This window comes from Hyposmocoma kahamanoa, unplaced genomic scaffold, assembly GCF_003589595.1.
Source record: "Hyposmocoma kahamanoa isolate Upper Pololo Valley unplaced genomic scaffold, ASM358959v1 79, whole genome shotgun sequence".
Lineage (NCBI taxonomy): Eukaryota > Metazoa > Arthropoda > Insecta > Lepidoptera > Cosmopterigidae > Hyposmocoma > Hyposmocoma kahamanoa.
The window spans coordinates 1,487,093-1,509,421 of record NW_020653993.1 but is presented as its reverse complement, the minus strand read 5'-3'; the positions used below and the strand labels follow the sequence as shown (position 1 = coordinate 1,509,421).

At 36.9% G+C, this 22,329-nt stretch overlaps 1 protein-coding gene across 1 annotated transcript in view; it reads left to right on the top strand.

Annotated features, from left to right (window-relative positions):
- LOC113233514 (nectin-2-like) overlaps positions 1 to 22,329 on the top strand; it is an 847,610-nt gene that overhangs the window by 811,090 nt on the left and 14,191 nt on the right. The window contains exons 5-6 of the mRNA XM_026468637.1: positions 11,945 to 12,058; positions 22,159 to 22,244. Of these exons, the coding sequence (XP_026324422.1) occupies positions 11,945 to 12,058; positions 22,159 to 22,244 (200 nt within the window). The remainder of the gene's footprint in view (positions 1 to 11,944; positions 12,059 to 22,158; positions 22,245 to 22,329) is intronic.

Here is a 22,329-nt window from a genome sequence, read left to right as displayed (position 1 = left end):
AGTTTTACCAGTAGCCTTCAAACCCGGAACAGTAATCTGCTTGGCGGCAGAAACAGGTAAGGTGGCAGTACTTCCCTGGACGTTCGTCCAGGGAAGTACTACCACCTTTCTTTCTTTCTTTTTTCAAGTTCTCTTTCACGAGGAAGCTCTACTGCCACTAGATTATTAATGTGGTTTATAGTTGAGAATACTATAAACATATTATAAATTATTTTATTGATTACATTATTCCGGCACGTTTTGTATTGGCTCCTACACTAGGCTTAGCCTATCCCGTGGGTAACCAACTCAGAAGTAAGGTTGCCACCATAGATATATACAAAAGTTGCCACTATAGTACATACACACATTATATATATATACTTCCAAATTAATATCAAACTTACTTGGGCAGTAATTTTGTATATACAAAGTTATTTACTTTTGTCTTTTACCAGTCAAACGTCATGTTTCCAACTGCCTTAAACTATCCAACGTCAGAATAAAATATGGCGATAAAGTTTCTCTTTATGAGACAATAAAACGTAAGAAACTTATGGTATAAACAGTATAAACATCGTCAGCAGTTAACAATTTATTTATTTCTTATTTATATGTTGGGTTTAGCAGAAAGCACTCACGAAAGTAAACTCAATGCAATGGAAATTAGAGCTTTGACCAGTGTAGCTGACTGCTGAATCGAGACTCTGAGGCATAAATTACGGAACAGTGTGGTATGAGAGCGATGCGGCGTAGAAGATGTAGTGAAAATAGAGGGATGGTGCTCCTTGTGAAGGAGATTTTTTTGTATCATACCAAGTGACGGGACGAAGAAGTCGTGCACCTGGTGGTAAGTGACACACCCATCCAGACTTCGTCCAGGGATGTATTACCTTACCTACTTTTTTCTGCCGCTGAAGGATAAGGATGCTGGTGAAATGACACGTACTATATACTCATGTCTTAGGGTGACAAGTACAGTGGCAGTACCCCTCGGATCTTTGCGATTTAAAGCTCTGAGTGGCAATGCTTTGCAAAGACACGCGACATGCTCTGAGTTGATAAAGAACTTAATTAAACTATCATATGACTGCCTAAATGCCTCGCCTAAAGTTATAAAAATCTATTTTACAAAAAGATTTTCGAGACCGCACGGAGTCTCGATTTTTTTTTGTAACAAATGTAAGTGCGCATTTGATTTCCATCTCACTTGATGGAAAGTGACGATGAGGTCGACGATGGAGCATGCATACCTAAATAATGCCTATTTACTGTCGCCTTGAAAATGTCCAAGATATAACGTTCAGGGAACAAGTCTGCAGGCAGCATTCCATAGCCGTTCGCCATATAAATGTGGAAGCGTAACGTTTCGTGCAAATCTTTGGAATATCCACAATATAAGGTTGCAATCCACGTCTAGTCCCTCGATGATAGAAAGGGGAAGGCGGAATTAGATCGTGTAATTCAATCGTACACTCTCCGTGTTTTTTCCCGAGAAAAATACAACGAGGTTGGAAGTACTGTATACTGTACTTACACCGCGGCCAACTATACAGAACAAATTGAAAAGTAAACCTGTAAAAAAGTTTGTCCATAAAGACAAAAACGGTTCGCCATTTCATTGTTTCCACAGTAATAAAAATGTTTGTTGTCCAAATAACAAAATGTGTTACAAATTGTATTGCGATATTTTTGTCGGTATAAAAGCTTTTATATTCATTCTTTTTATATACCATAACGCACAACAAGTAGCTTATAGAGATTAAAGTTAGTGGAGATAGGTTCAAAAAACTGAAATAAATAGAACACGTACATACAAATGGCTATAATTTCGTTTGTGAAAAAATAAAATCTGAAATAAAGGTAGTGTACCGGCCGCTTGACCCAAGCAAAATCAACCGTATTAGTATGGGAAATCTTTGATTTCGAACTGATGTAATATCGACTTTTAAAGCGTAACAAGCTCAGTATCATATGAATAGCTTCCAATAAGTTATCCAGTTCTAAATATTATCAAATTATATTATCAAATTTGTACATAAATGTTAGAATTTAAGTTTATTTTATTGATATACTGTTACTTACATACAAGTATTTCACATGTGTAAGTAGTTGAATGTACACTGCCTATTGTGTCGGTTTTCTTATCTGTTCATTTATTTATTTATTGGTGAGTTATGTATTGTTGTCAGTGGCTCACTCGCCCGGGCTTACTGAAAATCACGAAACGGTTTAAAAAAAAGCCTTTTCGTAGCTAGAGCTGAGCACCAGGCGCGACACGCTTGACGGTGAATTAGGTACCTACTGCATTATCAATTGTTTATTATTTTTTTTAATTCTTCTATTATTATTATTATTGTATCATTATTTATTTTAGACTCTTTTACTTCTCCCAGGGCCTAAAAATAATTCATTTTTAATTGTTATTATTATTATATATTGTTCCTCTGTTGTTTTGTTTATATGCGTGTCTGTGCTTGTGCAATAAATAGTTTTCTTTCTTTCTTTCTTTCTAAATATCTTATTTTCCTCTAACGAGCTCAATTACACCATTTAAAAAGCACTTATCGAAACTTTAAAGCAGCATAAACATAAATTAACAGTTAAAATAAGCAGTCAACCAGTTAACCGACTATTCATTCGTCAACACGCCGCCATATAGGGTTACAAACGTACCGACAACTGATTTAGGTTCACCACAGACGAATGATTTTAAATACAGGTGTTAAATTAATAACGCCTCCGAAATGTGATATGACTCAGTATTTTTTCTAAACATATATGGCTTTTTTGTTTCCAAGTGACGGTACAAACCAGTAGTGCGCCTGTTGGTAAGCGACACGCCTGTCCATAACAGTTACAATGCCACTCAGTGCTTTCATTCATAAAACTCTGAGACATTGCCATTGACAAGTCCTTTGTGCCTGCAATTTCATTGGCACTCTTATCCTTCAGGCGGCAGAAATAGATAAGTTGGCAGTACTTCCCTGGACGAACTCTATCACAAAGAGCTCTACTGCTACTAAACAATCAAAGTTTTTCCTATTATCCAAATCGTAACATTGGCAACATAATTATTAATACAAAGGTCGAACACTTAGAAAAAATTCCTTCGATCCGGCCGGATTCGAACCGACGTCGACGACAAACTGTGCCAGACGCTATGCGAAGAACGAACCAGCGGACTTCACGAATTTTTCTATGTGCTTGTTGCCGGATCTTTGGTTTTCAACGACTTTTTAGCCGCAGCGCCATGTATGAGAATTCTGAAAGTATTTTGTCACCCAGTTAGGTAACTTTACAGCTACCTGCTCTGGCTACAGATCGAAAGAATTTTTTGTAAGTATTCGATCTTTGTATTAATTATTATAACAAACTAGTGGAGTAATTTCACAAAAAAATAATTGAATATCAATTCAATGGAAATTTAATTAACAATATAATTTATTATGATACATATTGTTTTTCACTTATCCGATCGACTACAAAATTTGGTACACTACATTGACTTACAATTATAATGGTACACTATGAAAATCCGATGACATTATAATAACACGAGGCTTATACCTGTGGGGTCGGGCTCGGCCTGCGGCGCGTGGTCAGGTTTAGACTAAGGTGTGCGCTTATGCTCTACGGTGGCACAGCGGTTAATAGTGATGCGCTTGATGAGGAGGTTCCGGGTTCCATTCCCTATTTGGGCCAATTTAGGAAACGACCATTTCTAAGGTGGTTCTGGTCTGAGTATTGTGGGTTATCCCTCAGAGTTATCTCTAATTTGAGACCAGAAATTTGTTGTAATTGTCTGGCATTTTTTCTCCTAAACTACTTCTCTTCTTTCATAACTTTCAAGAAAACGGAATCCAATAGAGAGACGGCCGAGATACAATTACGCTTTAAGTATCCCATTTCCACTACGTCGGGAAGTATGCCTTACATTTTGAACAATTGGGAGATCGTGTACTCGTAATAAAGCCTCCGTATAATATCTACGTACGGTGACGTGCGGACGCTTCGGGCTTCGCCATCTGCTGGACCTCGTTTTGATGACGGCCATATTTAGAAATTGCAAAAATATGTTTTGATCACAAATTTTGTCAAGCAATTCTAGAAATTTTTCGTGCCAATTTTTATCCATATTAAAGCAAGTTTTTTCAACAGCAAATTATATCGAAAAAAGTAGGCTTGTAGGACCGCTAACGGAAAACAAAATTTTTACTCCAAATTATGATTTAAACCATTTTCAATCGATATGGAGCAAAATTTTATCTGCCCCCTATAATGGCAGCCATATTGAAAAATGGCGAAACCTCTATCCTCTATCTATGACCTCTATCTCACCTGGTGAAAAGTGACGATGAGGTCGACGATGGGCCAAGTACACCTAAATAATGCCTATCCACTCTTGCCTTGAAAAGGTCTAAGTTATAGCTCTAAATTTTCCGCTAGAGAACGAGGCATTGCCCCGTGTCCGATTTGAAGACTGCGGGGACGCGTAAACCCCGGAAATGACCATCTGGTCCTCCCCTCCGGTCGCTAACCGGATGACGGGGCAGTCTTTCGTTGCTCTTTGTACACAGATTATACATATTTATTATGATATTCAGAACACAATTTAAATAGCTCCGCACCTGAGCTGGCAGAACACACGCGGCGGACAGCCTTTACAACCTGTACAAAATTTTATCCAAAAACTTAATAGACTGTCGGGGAAACCCAAGGGCCAGCTTTCTTGCCCAACGCATTAGCGTAGCAATACAAAGAGGGAACGCTGCCAGAATCTTGGGCACCTTGCCGCGGGGACCCAATTTTATTCATATTTTTTAATCCTGGTTTTCGTTTCTAGTATTTAAGCTTTTACTGTATCTTACCTGAATATTCCAACTTATAGTCTGATTTTAAACAGTAAGTTTCTGAAATTACACTCTAAAATTTTAAAATCTGCTGCTCTGTGGTACTACTGTATTGCTTATTGATGAGTTCTGAAATATACTAATTTAATTATTCCAAGTTAAGGTTTTGTTATCTTGAAATTATGACTAAGCTAACATCATTATCAAAATACAAGTTATTCAAACTGTATTACTAACTTAGGCATAAAGTTTAACTTCAAAACAAACTAGACTAACTTAGGAACAGCCAATATCAATTTGACTTCTGCAAACTTTAGGATGAATCGGGCTTACAACAATTATTGCTTCAAAATCCTTCCAATGTAATTTTATTAAAGTTTGATGGAGGATAGCTATTCGAGATTGGATTACATTTTAGGCTGAATTTAGGTATTTTTGAAACTTTGAAATCTAGAATTAAATACTATTTATTCACGACCAATTACAAAAATAGTACTACAAATTGTAAATGGCATTTAACAACTTTGTTATGAACTGGACGTTGCAAATTAAATCCGGCGGTTCGAACACCTCAAGAACAAACTTTGTTATCGTTCATTCAACTCTGACTTAGTAGTTAAGGCGAGGCATTTCAATGCGAGCCTACATTTTAGGAGGTGAGTTGTGAGGACGCCTCTTACGTCCTGCAATCCGGGCGCTGTAAATTATATTTAAATAAGAACAGGCAGAGATAATTTGACACAGATCCAACCACAGACCACATAATCCAACATTGACAAGCGCCTGATGGCGTCTGGCGAGGCAACGGGCAGCGTGGCGTGTTGTTAAACCTTTTTGGGCAATTTGCAAATTTTGGGATAAACGTGAACTTAATTACAAACAGGGCTTCAGTTGAAAATGAAAATTTAGCAGGTTCTCTGTAATACTTAAAGAGAAATATCTTTACATAGATATTATGTACAATGTTACATATTTTATTCTTAACTCGTTTTAGTCTTATATTTTAGCCTGTTTTCAGGATTTTATATCATCGAAAAAAAGTACATTCTATCGTGTAATACATTAGCACATATTTTAGACAATATCCTTACGTGTATCGTATATTTTTTGTAAGACTGTTATTTAATAGTAAATACCTAAACCATTTGATCTTGCAAACAAATTTTTCTCGCTTTTCCTCCGGTGACTCCCCTTAAGTTAAAGCTGAACTTGTAAAATTCCAGTTTCACACAAAACAAGAATGTCAACTTACTTTTTTATTGAATAGATATTCAATATTTTTTTTATGTGAAATTACTCCACTTGTTATAATTATTAATACAAAGATCGAACACTATCTGGGTGATTAAATATCATAGATTTCTCATAGATGGCGTTACGGCTAAAAAGTCGTTGAAAAACCAAATACAAAGATATGACAACAAGCACATGGAAAAATTCGTGAGGTTCGCTGGTTCTTTCCGTGGCTTAGTTGGTCTGACACGGTATGCTAGAAGACGTCGGTTCGAATCTGGCCGGATCGAAGGAATTTTTTCTGAGTATTCGATCTTTTGTATTACATAATTACGTTCAGTGGAGTAATTTCACAAAAAAAAAATTTAATATCAAGTCAATAAAAATTTAAATATACTTTTTTTGTTAAAAAAGACGGTACCTCAGAAAAGGTTCCATTTAAATTTGAATAAAATTTTTCACCTCTAAGGGTTGCAAACTAGGGGATGAATGACTTTTGTTGTCCGTTTTTTTAGTAACCTGTATAAAGATTATTAATGGTAATATGTAAAAAAATACTATTTCGTGTATGCTTGTTTATTGCCACAAATACATAATTATAAAAATAGACTTAGCCGTATTAGCATAGAATTAAGGTCTTGGTTTCGAATCCGGCCTTGCCTCTTTGTTTTTCGCAATGTAAATACGCATATATACTGCCTCCATGGCCGAACGGTTACCATGCCGGACTGCCACGCAGAGGTACCAGTTTCGATTCCCGGGCCGGGAGAAATGTTTGTACGGCTTACATTTATTTCTCTCGTGAGTTTGGGTGTAATTTGTGGTTGTCTATGTGTGTGTCCATGGCACCCGCGACACAGGGTTTCCCTAGTGCGGGGCTATGTTGAGTGTGTGCGTTATTTATTTATTTATTTATTATATAAATGCGAAATTTAGTTCGACATTTACCACGAGTTTTTCGGTAAAGGAAAACTTCGTAAGCAAACCTGCATTCAAGGTCTTCCTTGTATTTAAGATGCTATGTTATTTAAAAGGAAACAATCCTTATGATTAAGGCTTTCGATCAGTATAATAAAATGACAGGTTTTTTTTTTTCACATTTGGTGAGTTCGATTGCCGTTTCAGACAGGTGATTGTTTAAAAATCTTTGAATGCAGTTGAAAATGAAAATGGAGTTTTCTTTCAGTAAAATTTTCTATCGTACAGTATTTAAGAGTCGATGCTTCCTCAGCTTGAAATCTAATTTTTACCATATTAATACGGTTTTTTTTCACTCAGGTCGAGAGGCAGGACGCTGGCTTTATTTCATATTAATTTTTTTACAAACGAAATTTAAGCCTTTTATATATCCTTTATATTTTATATATTTTGTATATCGTATAGTACACGTGTTCTGTTTAGTTCAGATAGTAAAAAAAAATATTGGTATACGTAAATTACGTATTGAACAGCGGTTTTATTGTAAAATTTCGATGTAAGTTTGTGTATTTTTTCTATCGTGAAATTTTTTAGTATGTATTTTTTTCAAAGCGATTTATTCAACACTTTCACTGTTATGCGGGCTCAACCAAAGCCATTTGAGGTATTATAGACCCTTAAGGTACTTTACCTCCGTGTGGCATAGCCGTGGGATATAGCCGTATATATACTAATACTATTGTTATCAAATATCAGTCAAGTGCAATCTAACACACTGATTTAATAGAGTTGTACCCGAAAGGTGGTGATTCTCATCATCTTCCATATATTGGAATTGAGACTACTTTTTTCGGATCTGAATAGCTTATTTAGTTTTTTTAAACTAACATTTTAGGACTCACGAAATGTTTAAAAATAATTCTAATTGTGATATTGTAAACCACCGCACAATTTTCACAAACGACTTCTAATCGACAGTAATTCTATCGATGGTCGATCGTTTGCAATGAGCCTTATGCACGTACTATGACGGACACCCGACATCCGTTTTTATAAACCAAATCTCTTCATCACGAGTGACTCTAAGACGATTAGAAAAATAAAAGTAAATTCTAAATTGACAGCTAAACGAAGGCTGACATAGCTGACAGATTATTTAGATTATCATTATACGTTGTGAGATATATAATACACACGCCGGCATATTTAGCGGAACAAAATAAAACTGAGAATATTAAATAAGAACTTAAATAGTAAGCTAGTAGTAGAGCTCCTTGTGAAAGAGTTCGTCCAGAGAAGTTTGTTTTTTTTAATAGCATTATAAATCTAGTGACGGAACGAATAAGTCGTGCACCTAATAGTAAGCTACACGCCTATCCACATCAGTTGTAGTGCCATTCAGAGCTTTAAATCGCAAAGATCGGAAGGGCACTACCACTGTGCCCATCACCCTGAGACATAAGTTGACGAATCCCATGTGCCTATTATTTCAAAATCGCGGTAGTCACATTACGTTGAAATTCTTACTCACTAAAAACCCCCGGTTATTCCCACACCCCGCGTGAGACGAGGCTGTGACCACGTGGTTTACGATCCACTGCCCCATCTGCGGTTGTCCGCCTCCGCGGACTCACCCCTGGGGATCATCATTCCCCTTCCATCGTTAGTGGCATGCCGAAAATACTTGGCACATTAACCAACCCGTGAACCCTTATCTTATGGGTGACAAAAGCCCCCGTTTTTTACTCTCAGGGCGGTAGTTGGCGGGCATAAGCCAGCCGCCTGGCAGTACTGCCCTGAACGAAATCTTTCGCAAGTAGCTCTACTGCTACTAAAAAAAGTACTGCCACCTTACATATTTCTGTCGCCAAACAGTAATGTGAACATTACTGTGTTCTGGTGTTGAAGGGGAAGGGTGCTGGTGAAATTACAGGTACATGAAACTTTCAACTTATGTCTCGGAGTGACGGGAGCAGTAACAGTGTCCGTCTGTCAGACTTTTGCGATTTAAAGCTCTGAGTGCAACTGCTATGGACAGGCGTGTCGCTTACAACTCAGCGCACAACTTGTTCGTGTTGTGATTGTGGTATCATAAAAAAAGCAAAAATGATTTGGAAATTTTAAAATTTGTAGTAGTTTTGTACGTTGATTAAGTAAAATTGTAATGAATAAAGATCTTTCGATGATGATGATGTTGTTTAAATACCATGATTAAGCCGGAAAAAATCTAATACATTAGATTTGTATTAGAGAAATTCGTAAAGTCTACCGACTCGACCTGTAGCTCGGTTGGTAGAGTGGTTGCCTTAGTTTGGTATATAGAAGCAAGTTCAAATCCTTTTAGGGTTTTATTTGTCGAGGGGTTTTTTTTTATAATACCAAGTAAAGGGACGAAGAAGTCGTGCACCTGTTGTATAATGACGCCTGCTGCTAAAAGTTGCGATGCCGCTGCGCCCGTCACTCTGACACATAAGTTGACAAATCCCATGTGCCTGTAATTTTACCAGCACCCTTACTCTTCCAAACCGGAACGCAGTAATATTAACATTACTGCTTGGCGGCAAAAATAGATAAGATCTTTGTGTTCGATCTTTGTTTTAATAATTTTCTAACTAATGTTTACGAAATTAATTTAAAACTAAATTTTAAAAAGTTAAATTAAAACAAGTGAATGAAAAAAAACCACAGTCGCTAAGGTTTTTCAAAAAACATTGCATATTGGGTTTTACAAGCGTTCCGCTAAATTTGCCGGCGTGTGTAGTATAAGCACATGGGGAACATTGACGTCATTATCTCTTTATTAAGTATATAGAAAATGTAATTGAAAATATTCATTAGTTGCATTCAATATTCATTACAACTTAAAATGGAAGGAAATAAAAAGACATTCGAAAATGAAATAAAAAAAAAACTCATACTTATGACCACACCTGTCTCCCACCGAGACAGAGTTTAATTTGAAATAAAAAATATTTCAATATAATATCATGATATTATACTACCATGACAATATTTTTTTATAGATATAATATCTAGTGACAAACAAGTCGTGCGCCTGATGGTAAGCTACACGCCTGTCCATAACAGTTACAGTGCCACTCAGAGCTTTAAATCGCAAAGATCTTAGGGGCACTGCCACTGCGTCACCTTGAGACATAAGTTGACAAGTTTCGTGTGCCTGTAATTTCACCAGCACCCTTACCCTTCAAAACCGGAACACAGTAATGCTGACATTACTGCTTGGCGGCAGAAAGTGGCAGTGCTTCCCTGATCTCTTTCACAAGGAGCTCTACTTCTGCTAAACTATTGCTCCACCGTTAGTTATAATTATTAATAACAAAGATCGAACACGCAGAAAAAATTCTTTCGATCCGGCCGGATTCGAACCGACGTCTTTTAGCAAACCGTGGCAGACGCTTTGCCAACTAAGCCAGAGAACAAACCAGAGCACTTTCGAATTTTTCTATGTACTTGTTGGAAATGTTGCTTTAATCATTGCAATTATCAAGTTTTTATTTTAATATACTTTTGATTTCGATGAAAGATTCTTTTATATATATATATATATAGCCAGAGGTTTTTTATGAATATTCCGATTGATCTTACGTTGAATTATCATTCCGCCTTTGTTGCTTGCCTCCTAAGATAAACCCCTAGTTTAGAAGGCAGGATAATATTGTTATTGTACAACTTCGACTTTTAAAATATCGTAACCAATATTTCCTGCTCTTGTACTTTTTTTTATAATAATATCAAGTGATGGTCAAACGAACAAGTCGTGCTAAGTAAGTCCCATGTGCCTGTAATTTCACCAGCACCCTTATTCTTCAAAACCGGAAGGAGCAATGCTGATATTACTGCTTGGCGGCAGAAATAGGTAAGGTGGCAGTACTATTCAGGACTTTCATCTGTCAATTATAATTTCGTAAACCATATCATATAGGCGCTCTCTTTAGTTCTGATAATCAAAATTCTATTGTCTATGGTACTCGCCACTGAGTTGAAAAATTCAATGAATGTTCTGTACACAGAACTATAATGACTTTCAAAAAAGAACGTCGTATTTTTACTAATTAAAATATCAAGACGCTACTCAATAAATATACCGATCCGAGCAATAAATAGAACCGATTCAATATATTGTGATTCCCTACGATAATGTAAAAACAACCTTTGCTGGTAGACAATTTAACAGGCGTGCGTCTTATCTTATCTTATTATCTTACCTGTATACGAAAATTAATCAAAATCTCTTGATTTACCCTTTAAAGACCCACGATTGCAAAAAAGTTGTGTATGACTGGCTGCAGACTTTAAATTATGAACAGACTGAATCCCTTATGGACATCTTACATTAGATATACTGCACTCCTACATATTTTGCGAATTCACGTAGAGTTACGCTAAAACACACACACACACACGCACGCGCACGCGCACGCGCACGCGCACGCGCACGCACACGCTCACGCTCACGCTCACGCTCACACACACACACACACACACACACACGCACACACACACACACACACACACACACACACACACACACACACGATCACACACACACACACACACACACACACATGATCACACACACACATGATGTTATTCTCTTTGCAATTTTAATTTAATTAATTACATACATCCTGTAACTTAACTAGTCGTAACTTACCAGGTCACATACAACCCTAACATGGAAGAGCGGGGTCTCCTAGCACAAGCAATTATTTAGCTTAAATGGAGTTCCCCAGCAAACTTGCTGTAAACTAGGTTTAAGTAAACGTAAATAAACACTTTTAATTTTTTTATTTATAATACAGGAAAACATAATTTTAACTCGAGCTAAGGTAGTGTCGGCGTTTAAGTGTTTTAGTATAATAATTTTGTAAGTTGTCGCGGAAATGAATAAAGTTTTTTCTATCTATCTGTATATCTAATTTTGTTTTCTTTGTCAACAGGTTGGACACGAGAGAAGGCGTGACTTCACACTGGTCCGACCCTTCCACTCTCGGCGCCAGAGCCACCTTTAGGAGCGATACGAAACCTGCTGTCTTGGTCCTTACCAAACTAAGGTGAGCGTGTGTGTAGAAACTTATTATAGTGTTGTAAATGGAGGAAGCGAAAAGTGTGCGTCAGGAGCACGGAAAAAAAATGGATGTGCCTCAAGCCTCGATTACTATCGGAATCGCTGTCGCCAACACGCACACAAACAAATGATAAAAATTACGAAATCTTGCCAATGATTGGATACAGTTTCTAATTTAAAAAGATGTAAGAAATTCTAGATTGTTAACGTAATTTAAACTTTACCCAGTCGCTATATCGTTGAAAGTTCAATAGGTTTCTTGCAAGTTATGACGTTTGGTTTGGTTTTTTATATTGAAATTTTATTCAACGTGCTGCCATCTCGCGGCCAGTAGCTGCACTACGACGAACGATTAACATCTGAATCAAGTCGATAGACAGAAAATTGAAAATTTATTAAAATAAGCCTTACCGATGATATGAAATACTGCTACGGGTAATATTTTTGGTTCGGCTAGCATTTTTGCACTCCAAAACAGCACAATAAGGCATTTTTCTTAGATTTTCGAGAATTTGCACGAAAGAAACACACAACCATACCATACAAAGCGAAAATGTTGGACTAACTTCAAGTAGGTCTTTCGAGACCTAGTGTTGGCACGCGTCGGATGCTAACTAACCACTTCTACTGTAGTTATCGTTCAGTGACCAGGAGAGTAGCGAATAAAGGCATTTAGTGATGAACAAGCGATCGGGTTTTAACCCGGCTATTTGTTAGCCGGGGTAGGGTTAAAACATATTAACGCCTGAAATCGAGGGCAAAACTATTTACAAGTAAATATTTTTTGCGATACGAGTTTTGTTCAAATTTAATGACATTATTACGAAATGTTTATTGTTTTCTGATCTACACTATTCGATTTGCCTTTCTATTGAATCGATTCGCTAATATCTATATCTAATAAATAAACAAATTATACTAAGAATTCACCCACTAGCAATTGTCTTATCATCTATTAAGGCGAATACACTTTTATCACGTAGTCTTTTAGTTCAGTGCCACTGGCACTAATTAATTTAATCTTGCATTAACACTACACAAGTCCATATGGTTTTGTCCGTATTGATTGTCTTATGATATTTGTATGTTCAAGGAGTTGAATGGCCTCGACGTTCACATGATGGTGAAGCTTGCGTTGGTGGGCTTCGGTGAATTTTTGTACTATCTTGTCTACGAATTCCATTTCCAAGTCTCGATGGAATTCAAATAAATCTATATAAAAAATCGTAGGATCGTAGTAGGTATACATTTGAATCGATGTTCATAAAAATCGAATCGTAATGTATGTTCTTAGTGAGGAGAATCCACAGGATTGCAAAGTGGGTATTGTGTGTTGTGTGGAGTTGCCTCCCTTTCGTTCAAAATTGTAGTTTATGAGACTGTTATATAATGAAAGGCGTTAAAATACGAGTGTGTGTTTTAATGCCTAATTATGTACAGTTATAAATACTGTTTTATCTATACACGTATTATAGCTCTCTATGATGTGTTCAGGAACCACATGTTACGACTGGCGAAATGGCGGCAAATAAAAACTTTTCTCACGCTTGTCACACAACCGTAGTTTTTTTTTAAATTCATAGACAAACTAGAGTCGGCCCCACTATCATATCGTTCGTTATCAAGTAACGTGTGAAATTTGTCAGAATTGTTTCTTATTGACATTTAATTTCGAATAAAACTTCATCTCGACTGATATTAGAATTGAGGTCGAAGCAAATTTCTTTTGTTTTTCAGAGATGTTCGAAATTTGAATGTAATAATAAAATCGAATTCGATGTTAATATGAAGCAATAATAATATTTTCACAGATAAGAAATTTTTTCTAACAAAACAGTTTATCTTTATGCTGGTTGCAATTTGCGCTTTTTGAACACATCTCAGAGGGTCTATGATTATGTGTGTAGATAAAATATTTTTTACGTCATTATTTGTAATAAGTATGAAATTTCACGATTTTGGGCAGAATTGGGTTAAAACCAGCGCTTTGGGTAAAAACCTAGTTACAACCCAGTTGAGTTGGTTAGGCTTTAACCCACTGCCTGTATAGTGGTAGTACGCATGTATCATACTCAAGGACGTATTTAGAGGAATACTGAAAAAGGTTGAACTATAATAACAGCGTTCATAATGAACCACAGGCCACATATACCGGGACGTTTAATGTGAATAATTGTAACTGTTTCATGAAAAAAAACGGACCTCAGAAGTTTGCTTATGGCTTTTTTCAATTTCCGTGAAATCCACTCATCAAACTCCGACTCCTTGGTGACAATGGGACTGATACGGACTTCTTTGTACATTTTAAACGTTCTTCTGGTTTTCATGATGGCGGTGATTTGTTAATGAGCTACATGTATTATGTCAAGCGAAAAGTGAACTGTTATTTGCGGAAAATAATTAGTAATTTGTGATAGCCCCAACGAACCCGGACACGAACGAACGAACGAACAAGGACCACCATGAGCGCCCTTTCAACTAAAAAAAAAAGAATTTTCAAAATCGGTCCGCAATTGACGGAGAAATCGAAAAATACTCATAAAACATACATACAGCTAAACGTATAAACTCCTCCGTTTTTGTGAAATCGGTTAAAACTACCTACAATCTTCTTTTGATTTCGATTAAACGTTCTAAAATATGTAGCCAGTGTTTCATTGTGAACATTGTTATAAGAATTCATTTTTTTCATCATCATTATTTTTATGATTTATTTAAATATGTTCATGAGTGTAGTTATAGCCAGTATATACTGGAGGCATATAATAAATAATAAACTGTTGTCATGCGTGAGTCATAGTTCGATGACATTTTTATTAAAATGAGCCATTCTCATTTTGGTATGTCCCTCAGGCTTTGTAAAATACACAACAGACTTGGCTGTATGGACGTAATCTCCTTTGCCTTTCCTTGAAAATAATTTTAGAAAAATGATACGTCCCTTAAATTCATGCTTTGCAGCAGTAGAACTCCTTGTGAAAGAGTTCATCCGGGGAAATACTGCTACTAAATGTGAGCATTACTGCGTTTCGGTTTTGAAGGGTAAGGTGTGATTACAGGCACATGGGACTTATCAACTTGTCTCAGGGTCATGGGCGCAGTGGCAGTGCACCTCACATCTTTGCGATTTAAGGCTCTGAGTTCAACTTACCACCAGGCCCAAATCTTGTTCGTCCCGTTACTGGGTATCATGAAAAAGGTATTAGTGAGTTTAGAAATAGTCTGCCTTATTTACACAGTTTTATTTTTGTTTCATACGTATACATTGTATGAAAATTCATGAAGCTACCCGAAATCTCTTTAAGGTATACAGGTATTATATGGGTCATATTTGCCTGATTTAAATGAATAAATAAATAAAAAATATCGATGAACATTGAAATGTCATTAATCATTTTACACGTTAAAGCCGGGTACTCATTAGCGAGTTGTAACTGTAACGTGACAGATACAGTAACGAGATTCCAGTGAGTACGCGTGAAGCAGTCACTCCCATGAATGAATAGCTGCCACGCGTTTCGCTCGCGGCCAGCTCACGAACCACATACATACTAAGATTTTTGGTAACATAACGGCTACGGTTACAACTCGCTAGTCAATGCTCAAGTCAGGATTTGAGCAGACTTGAGTATGATTTCAAGCACTGGAAATACGACCCTAATGGCAAGGACTTGAGTATGATTTCTAGTGCTTTGAATCATACTGAAGTCCTGACTTGAGCATTGAGTATAGTTCTAGAATACGACTCTTAGACTAGGTCTTCTTGTCACCCATACCACAAAGTTTAAAAAGAAAACTTTTCAATCAATGCTTAAGACATAGTCAAGGCATGACTCATGATATGGCTAGTCCACCAGTTCAAAGTCGCTTGGCTATGTCCGAAGTTTCTCTGAAGGATAAAATTCGAAATGAGGTCATCCGACAGAGAACCAACTTTGCCAACATAGCTGTTAGCATAAGCGGGGTGAAGTGGCAGTGGGCTGACCATATTGTTTTTGTGATATCGAATGACGGGACGACCAGAGCTTTAAATCGCAAAGATTTGTGGGATACTGCTACTGCGCTTGTCACCCTGAGATATAAGTTGACAAGTCTCATGTGCCTGTAATTTCACCTTACCCTTCTAAACCTGAACGCAGTAATGCTCAAATTACTGCTTGGCAGAAGTAGGTATGGTTACAGTACTTCCTTGGACGAATTCTTTCTCAAGGAGCTCTACTGCTACAAAAACATTTGTCGAAAAACTGATAGCCGATGGGGGAAAGTAGTTCCTGAAATGAAAAGTAGCGTAAAACTGAAATGTAGCGTAAAACGCCATCTGGCCAGATAGAGTGACGAGCAATGGATGGATGGGATGCGATGGATGCGACAAGATCAGAACCGAGCGAATGCCGCATATATACTTTTTCTTTGTCGCTTGGAAATAGAGCATCGAGCGGTTGTGTGGGACTCCCGAGCGGTAGTCCCATATACCCAATAAAACCCAGAGTTTAACTCCATCGCCATAGAGAGGCGTCCTAGGATCCGCTTGCGCGTACTACTGGGACGTATCGGCGGATAGCTCACAGTGACATAACCCCTCAAGCTTGGTGGTAAGGGGTCTCCAAGCCCTCGGATAAAGGTAGGCAGCAGCCTCCTTCGTGTCCCCGGCCGTCGTCTACGAAGCGGGTCAGCGAAGGGGTACTCCGAATTCTCCTTTTCTGAGATTAAAAAGATAGTAAAATAAAAACAAGTATGGTAACTCCGTACAAAGGTTTGTGTCTACAAACGTCGCAGCACGGCTTGTATATGTGCGCGCCAGTCGCGCGTCGCGTACGGATTTTACATTTTTTGATACATTTGCATCTTAACTCACTCATTATCGAATATGTGCGGCCGTTCACGGCGCGCGGCAGTTGTCGTGCTGTTATTTTGTATAGAGTTACATCACTTGTTTTATTCTACTATGCTGAAGGGGCCTATATTCTATGTTATTCCTATATCTTAATATATGAATTAGTTAAATCAAAAATATATTACCCTGAAGAGTTCACTTGACACTGTTTACGGAAGTTAGTTAGGTGAGGGATAATACGGTTGTTTATTAGTTGACACCCTAACAAACAACTGTGTTATACACTCGAGTTGAGTAGGTAACGGCAATGGGACGGCTGATTAGATTTTTCGGGTGTTGAAAGGGATCCCCAAAGTAAAAGTTATTAGCTTTAATGTACGTAAGACGATAAATTATAACGAAGTTTACAGTTAAATTTAACTTGTTTAAGTTACAATTAATGAATATTCATTTATTTTAAATTTATCGATAAGTAAATAACAATTTAGAAGTACTCGTAATTAATCGGGATTAATTAATATAAATGGGGAGGCACAGGGAAAGCTAATTCAAAATGGAGCCACTTGTAAAGTGATCGTACTTATCTGCAACAATTGCATGTTAGCATATTTCTTAACAACATCGAGTGTAGAAATAGAGACCAAATGTCATTTAATTTGTTTGAAAATTATTCTGCCAAATCATTACGGTGACAACTTTACTGCGCTATGATTGGCCGGCCTGAATTCGAAACATTGACGGGTATCGTCAATTGTTTCACTTCAAATCGACCAGTTTAACTTTGCAATGAAAATTGCAAAATTATGTATTTAATATTTAATTACCGATTGAATGTGATTCCGTTTGTTAAAAAAAAAATTAGATGTTATGCTGTTTTTCCCACACCACCGAATGGAACTTAATCCGAATTGAAATTATCTTTATTACAATAAATACAGGTTATTTTTGGAATATACGAAGACATACACACAGGTCAGTTGTTGGCGCTGTACTATTTCAGACTTCTACGAAAGTTGATACTTTAAAAGTTATATAAGGTCCATTTGCACGATGAGTTACCGGAGATGAATGGCCCCTATTCGTTTCTGGTTCTTGTTATATACTCGATGTTTGCTAACAAAGATACAATTTAAATTTGTATTGATTGGTATTCAATTATTTTTTTGTGAAATTACTCCACTAGTTTGTTATAAATATATAAAGGTACCTAACTGGGTGACGAAATACTTTCATAGATTTCTCATAGATGGCGCTAAGACTAAAAATTCGTTGAAAATCAACTACAAAGATCCGACACTGAGCACATTGTTTAAAATTCGTGAGATTCGCTGGTTCATTTCGTGGCTTAGTTCGATATGCGTATTAATAATTATAACAAAGATACATTTTTTATTATTATTTTTAAAATGAATAGTACGAAATTTTACTACGTAGCGGGATAAATACTGCTGCCGTTAGGTGCAAGATTTTCAAAAAAATTGTATGCATATAAATTTGGGTGGATTTGTCTATTAAAACATCGAAATACACAAACAAAGAAAAACTGACGCAGTGATAGATAAATAAATGAATAAACAAATAAAACAATGCACACACTCATAGCCCCGTAATAGGGAAACCCTGTATCGTGAGTGCCATGGGCGCACACATAGACAACCACAAATTACACTTAAAGTCACGAAAGAAATAAATGTAGGCCATAAATACTTCTCACGACCCGGGAATCGAACCCGGGACCTCTACGTGGCAGTCCAGCATGGTAACCGTTCGGCCACGGAAGCAGTTAATAGATAGAGAAAGAGAGAGAAAGACTTAGAGATACCAAGAGAGCCAGAGATGTAGAATATTTTTTATTTACATCTTACACATGTCAAAAACCACCTGCGGCTGATAAATTGTTGTTTAATACCTTAAAAGTTGCATGAAACTATAACTTATGAGCGATGAGCAAGTAATACGCAACCCTTTTTCTTTTCCATAGTTTGTATCTGAGGATATAAATATACAGGATGCTTTTCTACAGATGACCACAGCTACAGACAGTCCAAATTCATTGTTAAACATTGAACTTTAGAATCAATACTACCTTAGCTCGATATTAAATTTTCCCCCATATTAATACGGCTCATTTTCCTTGGGTCGAGAGACAGGGACACTGACTTTATTTCAGAATTAATTTCTTTACAAACGAAGTTAAAGCTATTTGAAAAATGTATATCGTATAGTATATGCATTCTGTTTAGTTCAGTTGATATACGAAAAATCATTGGTAATATGTAAAGTACCTATTGAATACAGCGGTTTTCTTGTAAAATTTCGAGGTAAGCTGGGTTTTTTTTTCTATCATGAACATTTTCAGGAATCGGGATTTCACACCGTATTTTGTTGAATTGATTCAACACTTTCACTGTTGTACGAAATCAACCAAAGCTATCTGAGGTTGTATAGAATCTTAATAGTAGTTTATGTGACTGTTACATAATGAAAGGCATTACAATACGAGGGAGGGTTTAAGGAACGAACCGACAGGCGAGTTTCGTAAAAACATCTCACGAGTGTTTTAATGCCTAATTATGTACAGTTACATACACTGCTTTATCTGCACACATATTATAAGCTCTCTGCGATGTGTTCAGGAACCGCATGTTACGACTGGCGAAATGGCGGCAAATAAAAACTTTTGTCACGCATGTCACACAACCGTAGTTTTTATTTTTAATTCATAGACAAACTAGAATCGGCCCCAACTATCATACCATTCGATGTCAAGTAACGTGTGAAATAGTCAAAATTGTTTGCTATTTTGACATTTCATTTCGAATAAAACTTCGTCTCGACTGATATTAGAATTGAGGTCCAATCAAATTGTTTTGTTTTTCGGAGATGTTCGAAACTTGAATGTAATAATAACATCGATTTCGATGTTGTTATGAAGCAATAATAACATTTTCATATTATGCTGGTCGTAATTTGCGGTTTTTGAACACATTATAGAGAGTTTATGATATGTGTGTAGATAAAGTCATTTATTTCAAACCTTTATAATAATAGTTATAAAAAGGTTTATTGCCTCATTAACGATACAAAAAGTATTATGTACAAAAATCTTATATAGAGGTCTGAGGCAAATAGCAATGGCACAGCTTTTTATTGGCTCAGCTCCGTAAGCCTTGCTCTACACTGGTTTTCAGCCATTCCCCCTTTCCCTGAGGTCTGGAACGGGACATACAATAGTAGGAGGAGGTATAGCAATTAAAAGAAAAACTTATATACAATACTAAACAATTTGAAATTAAAAAAAAGATATATATTAGTGGCATGTGTACGTGGCGTGTATAGGTTGTATGAGCGCAAGTTGAGTTTTCCAGTATAATTAATTTTGAAATGTTGTTCACCTTTACACAACTTAGTTTGTGTTGCTAAATACATAGCTACACCATGTGCCAATAAGTCAAGACGACTGCTAATCTCCATACTATGGATCGAAACTCTGAAAAAGGAAAAATCTGTCTTATAAGGCTGCCTTTCCATCATAGATGTGTGACGTAGCGAGGCGGTGTGCGAGGAAAAAATCCACCAATAAGATTACTTCATTTCCCTAGCCTCACTTAGCGCAGCTCTGGAAATTGGTTAGTGGAGTTAAGTATTTGTACATACACAATAGCGAGAGATGTGTGCGAGAGATGCGTGTAGGAAACTAGAGCTACTGAAAGTTCACACTAACTAATACTGACACATCGCCATCGTTCACCCCACCACATCGTACCCCGCCCGCGCATAGCTGAAAAGAGTCCGTAACGCATCCTCACTGCACACCCTCTCACCGCCTCGTTACCTCGCATATCTCTGGTGGAAAGGCAGCCTAATCTAGACGGCTCTGATCAATAGCCTGAAAGTAGGTTATATCTGTATTTTTCGAGACGTCAATTGTGACATCCGCTCGTCACAACGTCAAGATACCGTGCGAGTGTCAACTTCAACTGGCAGTGCCTTGATTGGTCATGCAATTAGTCTCAAGACAATCCACGTTACCCACTTTACTCAACCTATGCTTTTATTGAAATTTTGCTTGATAGTTTTTAGTCAAGAAATAAATCTTATCCTCCTAAACTAGATAAATATAGACTTAGAAATGGCGGCAAAGCATATAGGCGTATTACTAGTCTACAGATTTTTCAATTATCAACTATTCTTATGAACAAAATTTGATTTGGCACAAAGCTGTTTTCGAACAAATATTGGGAAAAATTTTCATCAAAATTATATCCGGGACCAATTCCGAAAAAACAAATTATCATCGCGCCGAATTAATCTCGGAAAGTTTAAACGAGTTTTTGAACAGAACGGTGGCTTTTTATTTGCTAATATTGAATAGTACCATATCGAAATATCTATGTATATTACGAGAGATATGAAAATAAAAAAGTCCCAGATACAATTTGGCTTATTTTTTTATGATACTAGCCTCGTATTACTAGCTCATTGACTTACAATTATATGGACGTCGGGTCCGCACTAAAAAGTGTCCGAACTTATAGGGCGTTAAAATCGTATACAGAGCGTCATTCACGCTTTAGTCTTCGTTTGTTCGACTGCCAGCGAAGCAAGCAAAATTAGACATTACTCCGATGACATTACAAATTAAACTCAACGTTTTAGCTTATTGAGATTCCTTTACATGTCACTACGTTTAAATAGGTTGACTTGGGACATTTTTTCCGTGGTTTTTGTATTAGACCCGTCGTCCATTTATTTGTAAGTCAATGTACTAGCTGTATATCCACTTATGACAATGTCACCCAGAGCTTAGAATCGCAGATTTGAGGAACACTGCCATTGCACCCATCACCCAGAGACAATAAGACCAGTCCTATGTTCCTGTACTTTCACCAGCACCTTCATAATCGAATCGCACTTAATGTTTACATTACTGCTTGGCTGAAATAGGTGTGACGATAGTACTTCCCTGGACTCAAATCGACTGCATTTACAATAATGAAATAGATGACTTGGGTGAAAAGACTTCACATTTTTTCAAAGAAAATTGATATTTCGCTTCTTTCATAGTATATTTTTCATAACATGTAATGTGATATTACCACAACATGACGGTAATGGACTGTTTTAAATGTAATTGCATTGTACTTGTTAATTATTTTTAATGCTCGAAAAATAGACGCGATTCTTATAGACTACCATTAGTAATTTCATATATACTGCCTTTATTACACAATGTACTATTTTCTTTACAGGCCTGAAGACAGCGGGCAATATAGATGCAGAGTGGACTTCATCAAGTCACCGACTAAAAATACGAGACTGAACCTCACTGTACTCAGTAAGTGTCATCATTAGCATCTAATAGCCACACACACACACACGCACACGCACACGCACACGCACACGCACACGCGCACGCGCAC